The sequence below is a fragment of the Triticum aestivum genome, chromosome 3A (genome assembly GCF_018294505.1).
Source record: "Triticum aestivum cultivar Chinese Spring chromosome 3A, IWGSC CS RefSeq v2.1, whole genome shotgun sequence".
NCBI classification, from domain to species: Eukaryota; Viridiplantae; Streptophyta; class Magnoliopsida; order Poales; family Poaceae; genus Triticum; species Triticum aestivum.
In genome coordinates, this window is record NC_057800.1 from 10,206,976 (window position 1) to 10,227,241 (window position 20,266).

General features: G+C 45.6%; 1 protein-coding gene and 1 pseudogene across 4 annotated transcripts; both read left to right on the top strand.

The window, feature by feature from the left end:
* Positions 1 to 2,048: 2,048 nt before the first annotated feature.
* On the top strand, positions 2,049 to 7,733 carry LOC123059801 (disease resistance protein Pik-2). Of its 4 annotated transcripts, none has more exons than XM_044482305.1 (4): positions 2,049 to 2,185; positions 2,261 to 2,389; positions 3,393 to 4,446; positions 5,478 to 7,733. In XM_044482305.1, the coding sequence occupies exons 3-4, from the start codon at positions 3,557 to 3,559 to the stop codon at positions 7,453 to 7,455; spliced, it is 2,868 nt and encodes a 955-aa protein (XP_044338240.1). In that variant the 5' UTR covers positions 2,049 to 2,185; positions 2,261 to 2,389; positions 3,393 to 3,556; the 3' UTR covers positions 7,456 to 7,733. The 4 variants fall into 4 exon arrangements, with proteins under 4 accessions (XP_044338240.1, XP_044338239.1, XP_044338238.1 ...); XM_044482304.1 differs by having other exon boundaries at positions 2,261 to 2,355; XM_044482303.1 differs by having other exon boundaries at positions 2,053 to 2,185; positions 2,312 to 2,389.
* Positions 7,734 to 12,488: 4,755 nt separating this feature from the next.
* On the top strand, positions 12,489 to 14,178 carry LOC123057504 (G-type lectin S-receptor-like serine/threonine-protein kinase SD2-5; annotated as a pseudogene).
* Positions 14,179 to 20,266: the final 6,088 nt, after the last annotated feature.

Consider the following 20,266-nt stretch of genomic DNA (forward strand, 5'->3'; position numbering starts at 1 on the left):
AAGGTTGGATCCGGACATGATTGACGGTCCGAAGCGCTTAGCCGGAGCCTCGGGTGTTGGAATTCGAGGTGGGGGAAGGTAAGGATCGAGCGCGAGAAGAAAAGGACAAGCCTTGGCCCCTTTATAAAGAGGGTGAATATCAAGCGTCCTCCGCGTGGCCGTTTGGAACTTGCCTAAAATCGAGGAGTCATACCAACGGGCACGATTGGGTTACCCACACCCGTATTGATGAGAATCCCGTGATAAGAGGAAGACGATCTCTGCTTCGACAAGACGTGCCAATAAAACCGCCTCGCAACACGTGCAGTGGCAGGCTGGGAAAAACGGTTCGTCATGACTGGACCACGGCAGAACGTCACGCTATGAAAAGTTGTCAGCAGATTAGATTTGTGGAAATATTATACTCTCTACGGTGGTATGTGGAATTTGTTTTGCAGAGCCGGACACGATCCTAGTGTGCAAAATCTTCTATGGAGTATTCGGAGGAGGAACCCGCCTTGCAATGCCAAAGACAATCTGCGCGCCGGACTCATCGTCATTGAAGCCTGGTTCAGGGGCTACTGAGGGAGTCCTGGATTAGGGGGTCCTCGGACTGCCGGACTATATACTTTGGCCGGACTGTTGGACTATGAAGATACAAGATTGAAGACTTCGTCCCGTGTCCGGATGGGACTCTCCTTGGCGTGGAAGGCAAGCTTGGCAATTCGGATATGTAGATCTCCTCCCTTGTAACCCTAGCCGCCTCCGGTGTCTATATAAACCGGAGGATTTAGTCCGTAGGACAACAACAATCATAATCATAGGCTAGCTTCTAGGGTTTAGCCTCTACGATCTCGTGGTAGATCAACTCTTGTAATACTCATATCATCAAGATCAATCAAGCAGGATGTAGGGTATTACCTCCATCGAGAGGGCCCGAACCTGTGTAAACATTGTGTCCCCCGCCTCCTGTTACCATCCGTCTTAGACACACAGTTCGGGACCCCCTACCCCAGATCCGCCGGTTTTGACACCGACACCAACCTCACGGATCAAATCAAAAAATCCAGAAGAAGAAGATTAGGTGAGGGGAGGGGAGGCGAGGGGAGGAGGATGGAGGGCGTCGGTACCTTTGATGTCTACGTGCTGCAACCCGTCACCGACGTCGATGTCCACCACATCAGCAAGCACCGAGAGAAGGCCGCCGCCGCCGTCGCCTCATCCCCATCCATCCATGGGTGGGTGTTGACATGCTTCTCTGGTAGAAGCCATTCAAAGAAAAAAATGGAGCCATGTCTTTGGATTTCATTACAGGCAAATCCACCTCACCCTGAAGGAGGGGACGGCCTCGCGTCGGAAGATGGTGGGGGCGGCGGTGCGCCAGGAGGAGGCGGAGGCGACCTCGCACGGGAAGTAGGTCGGGGCGGAGGCTCGCTGGGTTCGAGGGAGGGGCCAGGTGGGGGTCCGAACTGCCGGGGCACCTAGTGGAGGTGCTCGGCTGCTGCAGCGGTTGGGGCGGCGGCCGAGTCGCGGGAACCGGCCGTGAGGCAGGATCTGGTGCGCCCCCGGCAGATCTGGGTGGGGGAGACCGGCGATGGGACCACTGGTGGGGTGGTGGCGCTTTGGGGAAGACGGCGGCAGCGGCGCGCTCGGGAAGATGGCGGGGGCAGCGGGGTGGCGGCGCTCCAAGGAAGAAGGAGGGTCCGGCGGCGCGCCGGTAGGAGGCGAGGATGACGGCGCGCCGGAAGGAGGCAGGAGTGGTGGCGCACCAGTAGGAGGCGACGGGATCGGGGGGGAGGTTGGGGATCGGACGAGGAATTTGTTTTTTTAGTGGGTGGAGCAGTTCGGGGTGTGAGAAGGGGATGAAAAAAACAGACGGAAAAAAACCGAACGAAAGTGGTGGGACGAAAATAAACCTGAAATGGAAACTACCAACTCAGACTCAGACATTAGGAGTAGAGATAATCTTATTGTGACGGGTCTAAGCACCACAGTCAATATTTTGAAGAAGGTTGAGCAAGAAAAAAAAGGTTCAACGACCAAGCTATGTTGGTCAATGGCTCAATGCCCTCGGCACCAAAAAAAAAAAAAAAAAGATATGCCCTCGGCCGCAGGACCTCGGCCAAACCGCTCCGGCGACTCCCCGTTGCACCCCTCCGGGCAAATTCACAACCAGCCCCGCCCCAAGTCCAACAGTACTCCACAGGTGCATCTCCCCTGCTTCACTCACCGCTGCTCCTTTTACTCTCTAGTTTTCTCCTTCTGACAGTAGATCTGACAGTCTCGTGTCCCCCTTCCCATGGCGTTCGGCGTTGCTGCGATTCTTGGCCAGATAACCATTTTCCCTTCAATCGGTCTGGATCTGGGATCTGAAAGGTACCAGCTTCAGTAAGACCTGAAGCAAGCTAAGGTTGCGATTTCATTTCACTTCAATCTGTTTGGCTGTTCTCTAGTTTCATTACAGGAATGTTTTTTTTTTTTTGGAATTTGACGTGTAGTAACTGTGAGACCAGAGGAAAGCAGAGGAGGTTCGGGAATGTGCAGCCTCTGGTCTCCTTATTAATTATATTTTCGGTTTTGGAGTTACAAACTGGTGTCTCATACATGGATTTACCAAGTGAAGTTCTGTTTTTCTAGACAAACTGTAAAATTGTGTTAGCAGCATAGATTGTGGATTGGGTACAGTTTACCAGCTGAAGTCGGTAGTTTGAACCCATTCAAATCTCATGACATTAGCATTAGATTAGTACTAAGCTTGTGCTTACTGTACTTGTAACCAAGCAATTGATTCACGAAGGTAGGCTGCTCTGCTGGTGTCTACCATTAATGTGTTCGGCGTTTCTGTTTTTCTCAACTGTGGTAGAATCCGAGGTCCAGGTAGCCATTTTTTCACGTCAATCTGTTTGGGTGCCTTTTCTAAAAAGTTTCATTTTAGGAAAAAAAAAGGGATTTGAGATCTAGTAAATGTGAGATCAGAAGTAAGCAAAGATGGTGGGGGGATGATAATGCCTTTGCTTCTCTTGTTAAACATATATTCAGTTTTGTTCTCGAAAGAAAATAAACATATATTCAGTTTGGAATTACAAAACTGGAGATTCGTACTTGAATATTACAGGTAAAATTTGTATGTTTTAGATTGACCTTTTTTAGGCAAAATGTAAAATTTGTTTAGTAGCATAGATTGTGGATTGATGAATATTTTTACAAACTATAATGACTAGTTTGAGCCTATTTAGATTCTGATTTCGTTTAGAGATCCCATATATTGATACTTTTGTTCTGCTTCTGGTTACTGTTGATTGATTTTGAGATAGCTATTCGCTCTTGCCACGAGGTTATGTTCTGTTTATCGTACTCGATGATACAACTGAGTATTGATATATGGTGACCATAATTCAAGCTCAACCCTGTAGGCAAGCAACTTGATTCACGAAGGTAGACTGTTTTGCTGGTGCCTTCCATTGATCTGATCAGCTTATAGTTCCACTTTCATACAACAAAGGCTTCCTTGCCTTCAGTTTGCTAAGCTTCCATAAAGATATCGGGATACTGAAGAGCACAATTAAAGAGCAAGAAGATGGAGTTGGTGGTAGGTGCCTCGAATGCTACCATGAGGTCCCTCCTGGGCAAGCTGGGGGGCCTTCTAGCCCAGGAGTATGCTCTGGTCCGTGGAGTCCGCCGTGATGTTCAGTACATCAATGATGAGCTTACAAGCATGCAGGCCTTCCTCCGTGACCTGAGCACTGCCCTGGATGACCATGACAACCGGATGAAGGACTGGATGAAGCAGATCCGTGACATGGGCTATGACATTGAAGATTGCATTGATGACTTTGCCCACCGCATCCCCCGTGATCCCAGCAGTGATGTTAAATGCTTATTCATCAGAACAAGGTTCTATGAACTCCGGATGTGGTGGCCTCGTCGTGACATTGCGTCCAAGATTGCTGACCTCAAGGTGCGGGCACAACAGATTGGTGAGCGGCGTAGAAGATATGGGGTGCACAACCCAAGGAACCGTAAGAATGGCTCTGGAGTTAGCGCTGCAACATACGAGGTTGCTGAGCATCAGCTCACAGAGCGTCAGCTCATTGGTACAAAGGAGCCCGTGGGGATGACGGCTGACATGAAGAAGCTTGAGGATTGGTTAGCCAAATCTGATAAAAGTTGTTATGAGGAGCGAGCTGTTCTGTCCATAGTCGGATTCGGCGGCGTGGGAAAGACCACTATTGCAATGGCTTTGTACCAAGAGGTCAGGGATAAATTTGATTATCGGGCATCAGTCACCGTATCTCAAAACTATGATGAAGATGCAGTCCTCATGATGATTCTAAAACAAGTCAAGCCAAAGGAGAGTGATCACGAGAACCAACACAAGACTGGCAGCTCTGATACAAAACAGATTAAATTTGGAATTAGCCACGATAAACTCGTGAAAGAACTACAAGATCATCTGGCTGAAAAAAGGTATTATAAAATGTTTCTTCGCTTCTTCGCCAATTGGCTGTTGTTTTGTGACAAGTAAACTAACTATTCCATCCAGATTACAAATTTAATTATACACGTCACAATAGTTTGACCCATCACTAATTGTTGTGATATGTTTATTCAGTTAATTTCATCAATTGCCATAGTGGAAATAGCTCTAAGTTCTAAACCTAACTAGTGCCTCGTAAGATATTTGTGATCCTAGGCTGTCAAGCATCAAGTTAACTCTAGAACTAAAAGGCACTGGTAATTAAGATGATGTCAGATAATGAAGTTTGTCACTAATCAAACTCTAGAACTAAAAGGCGCAGTTGGCACATTTGGTAACATACTCTTCCCGTTGAGACAATGGCCAAAATTTCAGTTGAAAAGATTCTGTGACATGGATAGCGACCATTTACGCAGATTGATCCACCCACACATTTGCAAGAGCAAGAGCGTAAAGCTTGGCATGAAAGATAGTGACGTCAGAAACCTAAAATTAAACAAGCGTTTCCTTTCAATATCATTTGAAAATCTCCAATCTACAAGGGCAGATCTATCGGGCACACATTTCTATTTAGCCGAATAAATCAGGATCTATTGTCGGTTATTTACCAAAACCTAAAGCAATGGAGGCAGAGCTTGCATCAAGTCACTTCATGCAAAAAAAAAGAACTTTTTCGCGCCTTAAATTATACTCCAACAGCTTTTTCGTGCCCTAAAATAGGGCAGCTGTTGGAGATCCTCTAACCATACAAACAATACACAGTGAGGACAGTCCACTAATTCACGAACAGTTTGTCACCTGCACCCAGTCCTTGCATGAACAGAGGATAGCCCACACAACTTTAGAATACCCCACACAACTTTTTACTCCCAATTGTAGGGTTCAAGCAGTCAATTTTCTTGATAGTTGCACATTTATAATAGAAGCCACTTAACACATAGTATGTCTCTCACAAAAGATAAACTTGGATACGTGTGCACTTCTTTTCCTAATTTGTATTTTACTTCCTTGTTCTTGGTAGGTATCTCCTCTTGATTGATGACATATGGTCTGCAAAAACATGGGAGAGTATCAGAAAGTGCTTGCCACATGATAATAAAAAAGGCAGCAGAGTAATAGTGACTACAAGATTTCAAGCTGTTGGTGCCACATGCTCCCAAGGAGAGATTGATTTTGTTCATCCAGTCGAATTTCTTAATGAAGACGAGTCTAAAAGGTTATTTAAGCGAAGTGTTTCTGAATCCAAAAGCATCAAATATAGCGAGAAAGAACTGGACCAAGTCACTGAGGAGATATGCAAGATATGCAGGGGTCTGCCTTTGGCCATAGTTACCATGGCTGGTCTTGTTGCCAGCAACCCGGACACACTCAGCAAAAAATGGGAAGCAGTGTGCAAATCATTATTTCCAGAGTCGGTGCCTTCTCTCACCTTGGATGGTGTTACAAGGATACTCGAGTACTGCTACAATGATTTGCCTGCAGAACTCAGGACCTGCTCGTTGTACCTGAGCATATTTCCTAAGGGTTCAAAAATTAGTAGGAAGCGTTTGATTCGGAGGTTGATAGCCGAAGGTTTCGTTAGTGAGAAGCATGGCTTGTCAGATGAGGAAGTTGCAGAAACATACTTCAATCAGCTGATAAAAAGGAAGATAATACGGCCGGTTGAACACAGCAGCAATGGGAAGGTAAAAAGCTTTCAGGTTCATGATATGGTTCTTGAATATATTGTGTCCAAGTCAAGCGAAGAGAATTTTATTACTGTGGTTGGTGGCCACTGGCTGATACCAATGTCGACCAATAAAGTCCGTCGACTCTCCGTGCAAAGCAGTGGTTCCGAACATGGAAGTTCAACAAAACACATGAACCTGTCACAAGTGCGATCACTGACCATGTTCCGGAGCCTGGACCAACTTCATTTCCACTCTTTCAATAATGGGATTTTACAAGTGCTGGATCTTGAGGGTTGCAAGGGTTTGAAAGAGAAACATCTGAAGGACATGTGTAGAATGCTTGTGCTGAAGTATTTGAGCCTTCGGGGAACAGATATTTCCAAAATACCCTCTAAGATTGAGAAACTCGAGTACTTGGAAACTCTCGACCTAAGGGAGACTGATGTCGGTGAGCTGCCAAAATCTGCAGGGCAGCTCAAAAGAATAATCAACATATTTGGTGGGAATAAAAACCCAAGAAGGGGGTTGAAGTTGCCTCAAGAGATTAATAAGGAGACAATGAAAGCACTTCGTATACTGTCGGGGATCGAGATTGATGAGCAATCAACAGGTGTAGAAGGCCTCCATCAGTTGACAGGGCTGAGGAAGCTTGCCATTTACAAGCTCATAATATTGAAGGATAGTAAAATCTTCAAAGAATTACGCTCTGCAATCGAGTATCTTGGCAGCTGTGGTCTGCAGACTCTGGCGCTCAACGATGAAGGGTCTGATTTTATCAACTCACTGGACACCATGTCCGCGCCTCCAAGATACCTCAGCGCCCTTGAGCTCTCTGGCAACTTGGATAGTCTTCCCAAATGGATTAGCAAACTAAGTAACCTCCACAAATTGACCCTCTCTGTAACAGTTCTCCGAATGGATACTTTCGAGCTCCTCTGCGACCTGCCTTTGTTGTTTTCCCTCACCTTTTCGCTGAGTGCAGCGAAGCAGGATGAGGCCATAGAGGACATACTTGAGAAGAACAAATCGGAGTCCGGCGGGGAGATCTTCGTTCCAAGTGCAGGATTCAAGAGTCTAAAGCTGCTTCGCTTCTTCGCACCTCTAGTGCCAAAGCTGAGCTTCCCAGAAGATGCAATGCCAGCACTCGAGAGGATTGAGATGCGGTTTGAAGCCTTTGAGGGCCTTTTCGGCGTCGACACCCTGGAAAGCCTCCAGGAGGTGCACCTCAGAGTCAATAGCGCAGCAGATGAAATAACCAACTTCATAGTAGAAGATTTGAAGGCCATCAAGAAGCCGAAGATAATCGTGGATCATGTCATCACCAGCTGAAATGTGGCATTCTATTGGAGCACTTTTCTTACTCATCATCCATCTTTCCCCTCTGTTTGTCGAGATTACCGATTTTATTTGCGCCATTCGTACTTCAATAAAAACAGGATGCTGCCGCATTCCTGTACACCGCAAGACTCCTATTGTTTTTGCTTTTGAAATTCGCGCTGTATTTCGTTATGGGCTTGTAAGTTGGTATCGGAGGAGTTGATTTTAACTTGAAACTGCAAATGTTGGTCAAAGATGTTTTATTATTGATCATGAGAACCCCTTCACCATGTAGCGATTTGTGATCCCCTCTGTCAATGTTGGACGAACTCTGTATTTTTTCCTGTCCTTGCTCTGTGCATGCTGTGCTTTTTGATTCTCTTGTTAAGTGTTGATGCTTTTTGAGGTATAATAGAACTAGTTCCTGAAATCTCAAGATGAGGGTTTCGATAGTTCCTGCATATCTGAACCTTTCTACAATTTTTAAGTGCGCCAATCATTTTGGATTGCCAAAAAATACTAGAAGCGTAGCATCTGATATATCAAGTTTTTATTTTCTGTCAACTATGTGATTCAGTGAATTGCAAAATACTCATGGATCCACTTTTTTTGCATTGCAGATTAGTTGGTTTGTTGCATTGGTGGTCACAATATCTAGAAGAAGAAAAAGGCATTGGTGGTCTGCAGGGAACAGGGTTGTGGTCGCAGGGGAAAGCTCTTCCTCTGCTAAATCGGTTGGTTGTCTTACTTTAATGTGCTTGGCATTAATAAATTAGCAAAAGGAAGAGGCTAAGGGAACTTGAGGAGATACTCATGGCTGTAGCTGTTTGTCTACAAAAATCAACATGATGCGTGTCAATCTGAGGACACAGGTGAATTGAATTTGCACGATCCGGTGGTTGTCTACAGCATTGCATTTTTATTTTATTTTCTTACAAAATATATAGAAAGTTCATGGACAGACAGTCTGTTTTGAGTTTTGACCACAGTGATTTGGTGAGATACCGGCATCAATGCACCACACGTGCAAGGCTTATATGGGAAACCTAACCAAGATGCTTGCTGCTGCAACGACTGGAAACTACTATGCCGACCTTGCACCACGTCTCATATATACACCTTGTGCACTTCTGGTGGTGGTCTCTGTTTCCTCTCAGCCTCGCTCCCAGCCATTCACTTCTGGAGGAGTGTCTCCCTAACCATGCATGTGCACTTCTGACAAAATTCGGATTCAGAGACAGGGGCAGGCAGATACGATACTTGCTGGTCTTGTTATGTACTCCTAGCTGAAAAGCAAGGAAGCAGCAGCAGCAGTGAGATTCAGTCATTCAGTGGAAGGATCAGCTCGGCCTTGAGAGAGAGAGAGGGAGAGAGAGAGAGAGAGAGAGAGAGAGAGAGAGCAACTATAAAACAAGCGGCATTACCACTCTTGCATATACCATATGCGCTGCCCTTGAACCCTTGAACCTTGCTTCACACAGCTGTACGTTGCTCTAATCGAAGGATTATCATCGACCAGAGAGAGGAGAGCCGACCATGGCGCGCCGCTCCTCCAACACTTGGTCTTCTTCTCCGGCGCTCCTAGTCGTCGTCCTTGCTGCCTTGCTCATCTGCTGCCCCATGCCATGCTCGGCGGGCATCCGAAGTAACAATAACACCAGCGGTATAATTGCACTCGATCGTGTGTTCTACATGTAAACTAACTATACGTACGTTTGGTGTTTGGCCGATGCAGGTGGTGTGTACTACCGTTATGGGCCTCCGTCGCCGCAGGGCGGCCGGCCGGTCCACGCGGGGTGCCCTTGGTGCGGCCCCGCCGCTCCTCAGCCGCCGACGCCGGTGGTGGCAACTGCGCAAGACCGATCCGCGGCCGCGGATCAGCGGGGGCGCGGACGCCGTCTGTTATCTGCCCAGTGAAAAGATGAGCCGACGCTCTACCTGCTGTGGCGCTGAGGAACTGAAGGAATAAAGCTCGCCGTCAACTGTTATCTAGCATTGAAGCTATGTGTAATTTGTTAGCCGTTTTGGGCATTATCGTATTTTCATACGCAGCAAAGTTGCATGTGTCGCTCAGCAAGAAGATAGTCCATGGCTCCATGCCTTGCTATGGAAGTTTTTATAGCATGTATGATGTTATAGGTGACATAAATAAGGATCTACTATAAAAATGAGGCCTGGAAAAATATAGTGGACACAATGTATCATGTAATCAAATCTTATCTTATTTCTTACCTCTTTCTTATCTTATAGTCCGTAGTACTTGCTCCATCCCAAAATAAGTATTTTAACTTTAATACAAAGTTGAGGCACTTAGGCCGATTGTAATGAGAGTATCATAGTAGCCTTTTTTTGAGGGGTGAGTATTATAGTAGCCAGTATCATGCATGTCAACTAGAGAACGGGGCTGACCTCTCAAAGCCTACTCACCAGGCCCAAGAAGCTAGTTGGCATTGGCTCCAGTGGCGGACTCACGAATAAAATGGAGGGTGTGCACACTTCAAAAAAAAAAACTGATGTGGTGTGCCAACTCCAAAAATGAAGGGTGTCATCACCGAAATAATACATGGTAAAAAAATTTGTCAGAATTCTGGGTGTGCCATCGCACACCATGCACACACGCTAGGTCCGCCACTGATCGGCTCGGCAGGCCAGAGGTTGATGCAGAGGTATTGCATCGCCGGTGGGCCGCACAGAATAGCTCCGCCAGCTGCTTCATCTGGTTATTCAATAGCGGCAGGTGCTCAGGCGCTTGGAATTTGACACGGATCTAAGTCTCTCACTCTTATATTGTTACTCAAACACCGAATCAGAGATACAATGTGGAGCTAGGGTTCGGAGCAGCAGGAAAGGGGATCGAGAAGAGAGCCAGGAGGTGGGAGGAGAGAGATCGCCCAGTGGATTTTTCGTTGATTGCGTGCGTGGATATGATGGTTTTGCCGGTTCTTTCGCCGGATCACATGAGGGTGGGACCACGTACTAATTAAGAAGAACAAATTACGTTTGGGGTGGAACGTATGCAGGGACGCAGGGAAAACCAACATCGGGCGGCAGGGAGGTTCGACGAGTAAGACGAGAAACGGAACGCTGCGTTTCTTTTAGGCGAAAATGCTAGACTTACGGAGCTCGGCCTATGGACCTAGGTTAGGGGATGAGCTGTTCTAATCTCATTGATTCTGTCCCCCTGATTTTAGCCGAGGGCCCAAAATCGTGATGAATGCTAAGTCTCCACCTCATCCCCGTAACAACTTTCCGTAAAATCACAGAGTTATGCATGATAGCCAGGCCAGTCAACAAGGCCTCCAACAGCTTCCACGCGGCTGCCAACCGTGCTGTCAGCTTGAGCATGCCCCGAACCCGAAGGTACTTACTGCAAAGTGATCTTCACTCTACATCGCTGCTGCTGACTCAAGATTCCAGATCTAAGCGTTGCTGCAAAGCATACGACAGATCGGTAATGAAAAAAGATGTGCAATCCATGTTTATGGTATAATTAGGAGACTAGAAGTATATCCTTTTTCGGAATGGGCGCAGAAGAGTTGCCTCATTCAATAACTAAAGAGTTGAGATTATGAGATACATTAATAACAAGCAGCAAAAAGAAGAGATCACAGGCTCTAAGAAACAAAAGAAAAAATGTCTACTCTGAGGATGATATTTTGCCAAAAAGCATGCTTTATATGATTTTTTTTTCAATAAAGGGCGTTTTTATTATCTCAAAATGAAGCATGAAGCAGATACAAATCATGATGAGCGACATCCGACCTCTGTATAGCTAAGATGCACACAGCCATAAAAAGAATCGTCTGACAAAGTATGTAAAAAAACCCGACAATTCGGCAACAGTAAAGCCATATGAGACCAAAACTATGCCTATGTCGACGAAGGAGGTGGACCGATCCGGAGATTATGCTGCCACCCATCTTGGGTAAAAACCTCCCTGGCCACCCGCTCCAACCGCATACATGCCACCTTGAGCAATGACTGGTACTCCGTTCGATACAGTGTAGACCACATACGAAGCCAATGCATACAATGGTAGATAACCTGCATAGGAGAGGATATTTTGCCATTAAAAACACAATCATTTTACATAGCCAAAGCGACCATAGTAAGACAGACGCTCCCATCCGAATTAGCGTACTAATCGTATTTGGTATTCCGTCAAGCCAGTGACCATATATATTGGCAACACTTGTCGGCCATACAAATTGGACGCTATTTGGATGACGAACCATGTAGAACGCGCAAACTTCCATTGAAAGAAGAGGTGTTTGATTGTCTCGCCATGAGTACAAAAACTACACTTCTTGCTTCCTTGCCAGTTGCGTCTAGCAAGATTGTCTTTAGTTAGCACAACTCCTCTTCGAAGATACCACATGAAAATCATAACTTTTAGTGGCATCTTTGATTTTCATATTAGTTTATTATTGTCCATTGGAATCTCTAAGTGCAATAGTGCACGATACATAGAGTCAACTGTGAAATACCCCCATGTAGTTAGATTCCAGCGAAACACATCCTGCCCTTGTGTCAAGTTAATCAAATCCAAACGGGATAGTAGATGTTGCCATGACACAAGGCGGGGGCAATCAAATCCCTCCTAAATGATACATTCGGTGGGAAAGAGCTGAGAACGTGTGCAAGAGTATCACTCTTATCGTGTACTATGCAGTACAAGGCTTTTTCTAGCGACTTGTCCTCCCAGAAACGTATCTCGGAATCGTCTTTTATAGCGAAGGATCTGAAGCGAAAAAGATGTTTCTTTACCGCCATCAGACAAGCCCAAAAATGTAAGTGCTTTATATGATAACACCTATGCAAGATCTGACCGCATTTTCGTGTCGCGTTTGCATATTCCTTACAGTCAAAATCATCAAACTACACATTATACGGATGTAACTCTTTTTTTCTTTCTTGAAAACGTAGAGAATAATTCGAAAGGGACTAACAAGCAAACAAGTCCGGCAAAGCTAAGTCAGGCCCTACCAAGACTATAGAGCATGTTAGGCTGTTTTATGCTGACCGTTGAATCATTTAACACACAGATGCGGTCCCTGTCTGCTATCCCCTACCACTCTTCCAGCCTGTTAGGTGTAAGTTTGTCACAGCCACAGGAGCCCTATCCCAAGTTTGCGTTGACACTCTTATTCAAGTTAACGGGTGGAATCACAAATCATAACACAAAGGAACAAATGGCAGCAGTGAGTACCTCGTCGGCTCTCCACCTCTGGCCTCTCCTCCTCCTCCTCCTCTTCCCTATTGCTACCATCACGGCGAATACATTCCATGGCTCCATTGCCGGTGGTACCACGATCAATCGAACCGTTATCGGTGGTACCACGGGCTATCGCCCAATATCGCCTACAGCTGCTAGGCCCTTGCCTGCACCCCCGGCCAAGGTAACACCTATGACCCCAAGTGCTCAGCCTGCGCCCCCGCCCAAGGTAATACCTACGGCCCGAGTGCTCTGCCTGCACCTATTGGGACAACAAGCATGAAAGTGAAATCCTCCTCTGTAAGAAGAGTTGTAGCAATTTTAGGTCCTATAGTTGGCTTCATTTTGCTTAGCATCTTGTTCCTCGGCACCTATTTTATTCGTAAACGAAGAACACAATGACAATATGAGATGGAGATGGAGGAAGAGTTTGGGGAGCTACAAGGAACACCAATGAAGTTCACATGTCAGCAGCTAAAAGCAGCAACCGAGCAATTTGCAGACAAGCTCGGGGAAGGAGGATTTGGGTCTGTTTTCAAGGGTCAATTTGGTGATGAAAGGATTGCAGTAAAACGTTTGGATCGAGCGGGTCAGGGCAAAAGAGAATTTTCTGCAGAGGTTCAAACAATTTTCTGCAGATTGATTGGTTTCTGTGCAGAGAAATCGCATAGGCTCTTGGTATATGAGTACATGCCAAAAGGATCCTTGGATAGATGGATCTATCATCAACATGACAATGATTCACCTCCCCTGAATTGGAGCACGCGGTGCAAGATTATCACTCACATAGCTAAGGGTCTCGCTTATCTTCATGAGGAGTGCATGAAAAAGATTGCCCATTTGGATATCAAACCACAAAACATCCTCTTAGATGATGACTTCAATGCTAAACTTTCTGATTTTGGACTATGCAAGCTCATTGACAGGGATATGAGCCAAGTGTTTACCAGAATGAGAGGCACACCTGGATATTTAGCTCCTGAATGGTTGACATCACAGATCACGGAAAAGGCTGATGCCTATAGCTTTGGTGTTGTGGTCATGGAAGTCATCAGAGGAAGAAAGAACCTCGACAATTCTCGATCCGAAGAGAGCATCCATCTCATCACCCAATTGGAGGAAAAGGTGAAGACTAATCGGTTGGTAGAATTGATTGACAATAAGAGTAACAATATGCTGGCACATAAGCAGGATGTAATTGAGATGATGAAGCTCGCAATGTGGTGTTTGCAGATTGATTGCAAAAGAAGGCCTAAAATGTCCGAGGTAGTCAAGGTCTTGGAAGGTGCCATGAATGCAGAGAGCAACATTGATCATAACTTCGTTGCAACAAATCAAGTGTTATTCGGCGCTGCTGGAAATGTGGTCTCATCGGTTCCACCTCTAGCTTCACATGTATCAGGTCCCAGGTGAAATGACAAAATCTTGACAACATAGACAATTAGATTACAAGCAGGACATGAGATATTCTTATGTAAAGCAAATGACAAGTCTGTTGTATCTTCTAAAATTATTATAATCTGAAGCCCCTTATCTTGAGTTAATTTTACCTGCAAAGTATTTCAATATTGCAAACCTTCTTGTTCTACAGCAGCTGGACTTAATTTATTTATTAGAATGTTCAATTTTTTCATGTAATGCAAGTCTGTTTTCAGATCAACTAATGCAGATATTTTTCTAGTCATTGCAGTTGAAATTAACAGCATGTTCAAAAATGCTCCTAAGCTCCAACAAAGGAGAGAAATGAACAAAATTAAAGATATTTGGATGTACCGACTAGTAATGTCTATCGCAAGTCGGAAGTCACAAGTACTTTTAAGTTCTCCCAATTTCTAGTGTGCTTTTATTACATGATAGGTTGTGCTGTGCTTAAACTGTCATAGGGCATGTAAGAAAAAATAATCCATGCTTTGCTGCATGTACGAACCCACCTTATGGCTCCCGGGCACCAGTGCTGGTGGTGAGCGATTTTTTTCAGAACTTCGTAGTAGTACAAAAAAATATCCAAGATATCATGTATGCAGATTTGGGTGTTCTTTACGATCACAAAATGTTTCAAAAAATAATATCAAGATTTGCATGCTGTACGAAAATAACCAGCAGCAAATTCTAATTTGTAGAAACTTCCTATTATTACACAGGTTTGTATTTTTATAGAAAAGATATTGGCCATGCCAGAGAAAAGGCTCAAACCTAGCCCCCTTTAAATTAAGAAAGCCATCAACCACTTACATGAAATATTTGCGGTTCAAAAAAAACTTACATGCAACATGAAACCAAAATAAACAAACCAACTGAGGTAGAACAACCTCAGATGGCAGATACAAGGTGCGAACAGGACAGCGCACAAACCCAAGGCAACACAAGCAACTATAAGATCTAACTAAACAAACACTAGTAGAAAACCTATCTTTTATCCGGAGCACTAGTCCTGGTTGAGTTTGGGCCCGGAACTAATGTGAGCATTAGTCCAAATTCCAACACTTAGGAGCGGACGAGAGGCATGGCCAGGATTAGTCCCGGTTCACATAGGACCTCTAGTCCCGGTTGGTGATACCAACCGAGACTAAAGGGTTTGCGGCAAGTAATGGCTGAGGTGTCAAGGAATTTTCTTTGCACACGTTCTAGCTTAGGAGCTACGGAACTACTCTGCACACGACACTTTAGAGACGATCTTTGGACGATTCGTTCTTTGAACGGTGTTGATTTGTAGCATAACACGATCTAATGGATGCTTTTGGCTATCGTGCAGAAATCGTGCACACAGCCGTCGTCTGTCTAGCACTGCTCTAGGAGCTACTCTCTTTGTTCCATAGCAGTAGTGTCACAAACGCTTTTATATTAAGAAATGGATGAAGTAGTTTACTCTTGTCTGTGTTCTCGAGGATTCATGTGCACGGTGGTGCTCACCTGGTGACGAGCCTGCAGGAGAGGATGCAAGACGTCATGTGTCGGTCGGGCTGCAAGGAATCCTATACTCGTACAAAGAGAAAGGACACGTAGCTGTCGTACACCCTGCCGTGACCGTTGCATAATCCTTCTCTACCAGAGACAGTTGTCCGGTGACAGATGGTGCAGTTTAAACTGTTCGGGGCGATACAATGGTCCTTTTTGGATACTCTAATTTAGTTAGAGGTTAGAATTAGATTCAAACCCTGAACCAACTCTGAACTAACTCTAACAAAAAGGTATTTGGATGATAAGGTTAGATTGACAATAAATGCTCTTTCTCAATCATTTGGCTATTTTAAACCCTATTTCCAGCCGGGTTAGATTTTTTAGGTGGGTTAGATGCATCTAACCCAAACTAACCCTCCTGTTTGGATATTTTTGGGTTAGTTGAGTCCAAACTAACCCAAACTAACTCTAACTCGTGAAACCAAACAGGGCCAATAAACTTGTGGGGCCGTGTGGTTCCCCTCATGTTTACACACGTAAACAACTACATAGCCATGTACTTTAGCCGCCTTCACCCTGTAGGCGGTTGGGGCGGTGGCAGATGGTGCAGCTCAAACTGTTTTTTTGGCTCCAGGTTTGTACAAGACATATGGCTGCCTGACCCGTGTGGTTCCCATCATGTTTATCTTTATGCAACTAAAAATATTACAGCCAGCTGATGCCAACATGATGTTATCATGTCGACAGGTACAATAGTTAGATATAAAGATGCGCTTCTTTATTAATACATGGCTCACTTTCCATTTTCATATAGTGCATATGAGCATGTGTTGTAACTAACTCATATTCTATAGCCGGCTCCTCTCCTCACCTCTTCATGTGAACAGAAATATAATATTTTAACTCTTATAATCCGCTTACATAAGTTTATTATACTTGCTCTAAGCAGTCACGTACGTACGTTGGCGGCCTTCACCCTCGAGGCAGTTGGGGGCGTGGCGGATGGTGTAGTTTAAATTGTTGGGGGCTCCATGTTTGTAATACTCTTGTCGCTGCTCTGGCCCGTGTGGTTCCCACCATGTTGACGCGCGCCAAGTGGGAAATTTGGCAACAAGCTGGGTACGCCTTGGCTGCGATTGCTTTGCTGGGACACGGGAGGGGCGGGGGTATGCACCGCCCCTCCCGTTGTGGCCGGGCGGTCTGTGTCTACTATAGCGTGCCTCACAGACGGTCTGTGTCTACTATAGCGTGCTGTAGCTACATTGCATTGAAGCAGCCCGGGGCTGAGTGCTGTAGCTCCACGGCCCCTGCATATAGCATGCACAGCTACGGTAGCCATAAACTACAAAAAATGTCCAAAACTTCCAAGAAAACTCCGGAAGGAAATAAAAATGAAAAACACAACCACTGTGAATTCTTTGTCATCTTGGTCCTGCACACCTTGTTTGTGCCGTCACTTGTACTACACATGGTGGGAATCAACCAACACAAATTTGAGCCATTTAAAAAGGTTAATCTCGATTGGGCATTTCATTTCATCGGAATAAATATCATTTTATTACAATATAATGATTACATTTCAGGAAGATACATGACAAGGTGGATGGGAAGATCAACCGGATGAAGGCCGTGAAAGTACATGGCTGCGTAGTCACGTAAAGATGATGGGAACCAGATGGGTCCAGGCAGCGATACATTTATTATATAAACCTATCACCCCAAACAGTTTGAACTGCACCATCCGCCACCGCCCCAACTGCCTTCAGGATGAAGGCGGCTAAAGTACATGGCTGCACAGTTGCCTAAGTGCACAAACATGATGGGAACCACACGGCCCACGGTAGCGACAAGGTTATCGTGTAGCGCTGAATAGTTCAAATTGCACCATCCGCCACCACCCAACTGCCCGAATCGGTGAACAGACATCAAATGTACATGGCTGTGTATTTGTTTAATTTAAGCGCGCAAACATGATGGGAACCACACTGGCCCAGAATAGCGACAGATTTATCGTACAAAGCTGGAGTCCCGAGCAGTTCGAACTGAACCACCCGTCACCGTCCAGCTGGAGTCCCGAGCAGTTCGAACTGAACCACCCGTCACCGTCCAGCTGGAGTCCCGAGCAGTTCGAACTGAACCACCCGTCACCGTCCAAGTGTCCTGCAAGCGGACAGAAAACAAAAGTACATTGATGTGCACTTGTTAATCTAAACGACAACATTTATATCTCATTAACACGACATCCCCGGGGCCGGGCACCAAAGAACTTAGCTACACCTACATGCTTTAGGTGGAGAGGGGGTTTACGTTCTGGTTTGGCAGTTTCTAATTGGTCATTAGTGGGGGCGCGGAACGCACCCTGAATATCAAGAGGCGTGGGGGTAATTGAATTATGGAGAAGGAAATTACGTAGGGGTACGTAAGATCTATACGTAGGTGTATCATTTTTGGGCACCAAATTTTCTCTCATCTAATTAGCAAATTATCCATTCTTCTACTCCCTCTCTGTAAAGAAATGTAAGACGTCTTAGGTCACTAATTTAGTAGTCTAAAACATCTCATATTTATTTACAGAAGGAGTATTTTATTATTAAAGTGATAGGCGAATAACACACCACATTTGTCCACATAGACTAAAATATCTACACTTCTTTTAATGGGTCAAAATTATAACGGTCTAGATTTAAGCCTCTCCATCAGAAATAAGATATCCTCTAATATAATTAGCAAATCTTTAATGTTCATTCTCTATTGTTTTAATAACATAATACTATAAGAATGATGATTTCAGCAAAATAACGAGCCTGTCTTTGCTTCTTTATCAATTCTTTGGTACACTTTGTCTCACAATCATAGTTACCACTTAATCGTGTTTATTGCTTATTTGTCTTTTATTGATTTAGATTGTCACTCTGTGCATGTTGATGGGCTCGATGAGTTTTATAAATGAATGTAATTCCCAAATACGTTGATACTCAATAAGTTTTCCTGCAATGTTTATAAGTCATCTTTTAACTAGAAATATGTGTCATATTGATCATAGCTTATTGAATAACGTTGATGTGTCCAAGTAGCTATAGATTACATGTCAGATTAAATATACCAAAAAAGTAGATCAAAGACAAATTAGAGTTCAATCTTCTATTATATTATTATTACTGAAAAAGACTTACGCCCCGCTTTATATATAATAAAGCAACGACCACCATACAAACTATCCATACAACATGACGCCACATACATCCGAGGCAAGATGCAAAGGTCTTTCGGTGCAAACACACCACTCCATACAACTTCAACTGGAAAAAAAGGACGACAAGCATGACTATGGATCGAGACGATGAAGCTCTCAAATGTGGACAAGCACGGCGAAGAGACGAGTCTGAGCACCGACGTACTATGATCTCTACGACGGTGCCTTCATGAAGGGCACGATGCTAGAGCGCCACCACCGCCCGATCCAAAGGATCAACATTTTCACCTAGAGCGCCATGGAGGAAAAGGAGCAACCACGACGAAGCCTTCAATAAAGGGGACGACACCCACGGACGCCGCCATCGTCGGTCTGGCCAGAGGCAGACAAGGTTTTCACCCCGACACACATGCTTCTCCTCCGACCTGGGAGCGGGTAACAACATCTGCCACACAACGGGTATAGCACGCCAACCACCGGAGCCCATGCCGCCCCCATGACCATGGTCAGTGACCAACACCTGAGTCGTGAGCTCCACCCACGAGTCCACGACTCACACCATCTGGGCCGTCGCTCGACCACTAGGTGTTCCAGATCCCCGCCAAAAGCATCGAGTTTGTTTCGTTTGGCAAACCCCAATCGCTAATGAGGCCGTAAACGCCTGCGTGCACCAAAGTCGAACTAGCAGCCACAGAACCAGGCTGGGAAAGGGGAGAGGCAGGAGTGGACTACATCAACATCCGGTATACCCCCGCGCCGATGACGGGTAGCCCAACCAAGTCGGTGCTACCCATCAGTCCCGCCAGACCCCCCACATGCACACCCCTGTGCCGCCCTGCCACGGTGCTACGGCCAGACCCGCACACGTCGACTCCCCGCCGCCCATCCAACGACGTTGAGTGATAGCCGACCTCAACCACCTACAGAGGAAGGCCATCCAGAGCACCACCACGAGCTGTTGCCGGATACGCAGACGCTAGGACGCAACCAGCAAAGGCCGCCACCAACCCCCTCCGCACCAACACCCTGCAACCCCACCGCCCCCACACCGCTGCGAGGGCCACCAACACGCTGCTGCAGGGCCGTCCACCGCCAAGCCCCAGCGATGCCCACCAAAATCACGCGCCAGATCCGGCTTGGGGGGAGGGGGGGGGGGTCTGTTTATCATGTTTGTGTGTTTTTTTCCCTATTATATTATTATTAGAAACGGCAGAAAAGGAATAATGATAAAGATTTTTCGTTCAAAATTATCAAACCCATGGGCATCACGTATGTCTCTTATTTATCGTGTTTGATGCTAACAAAAAAGTAGCACGCGGGGTAATCACTTCTTCCGCTAAACAGTAATGCCCGTCCACCAAATAACACCGCCTTCCGCCAAATAACAGTAGTCTTCCGCCATCCTGGGCGGACGCCTGCAAAGCTCCCACAAGTTTTGTTCTGGTTTGCAGAATATTTGGTGGAAGAACAGGGATCCCTTTTAGCAACCTGTTTTAATGGGTAATTGCAATAAGGGC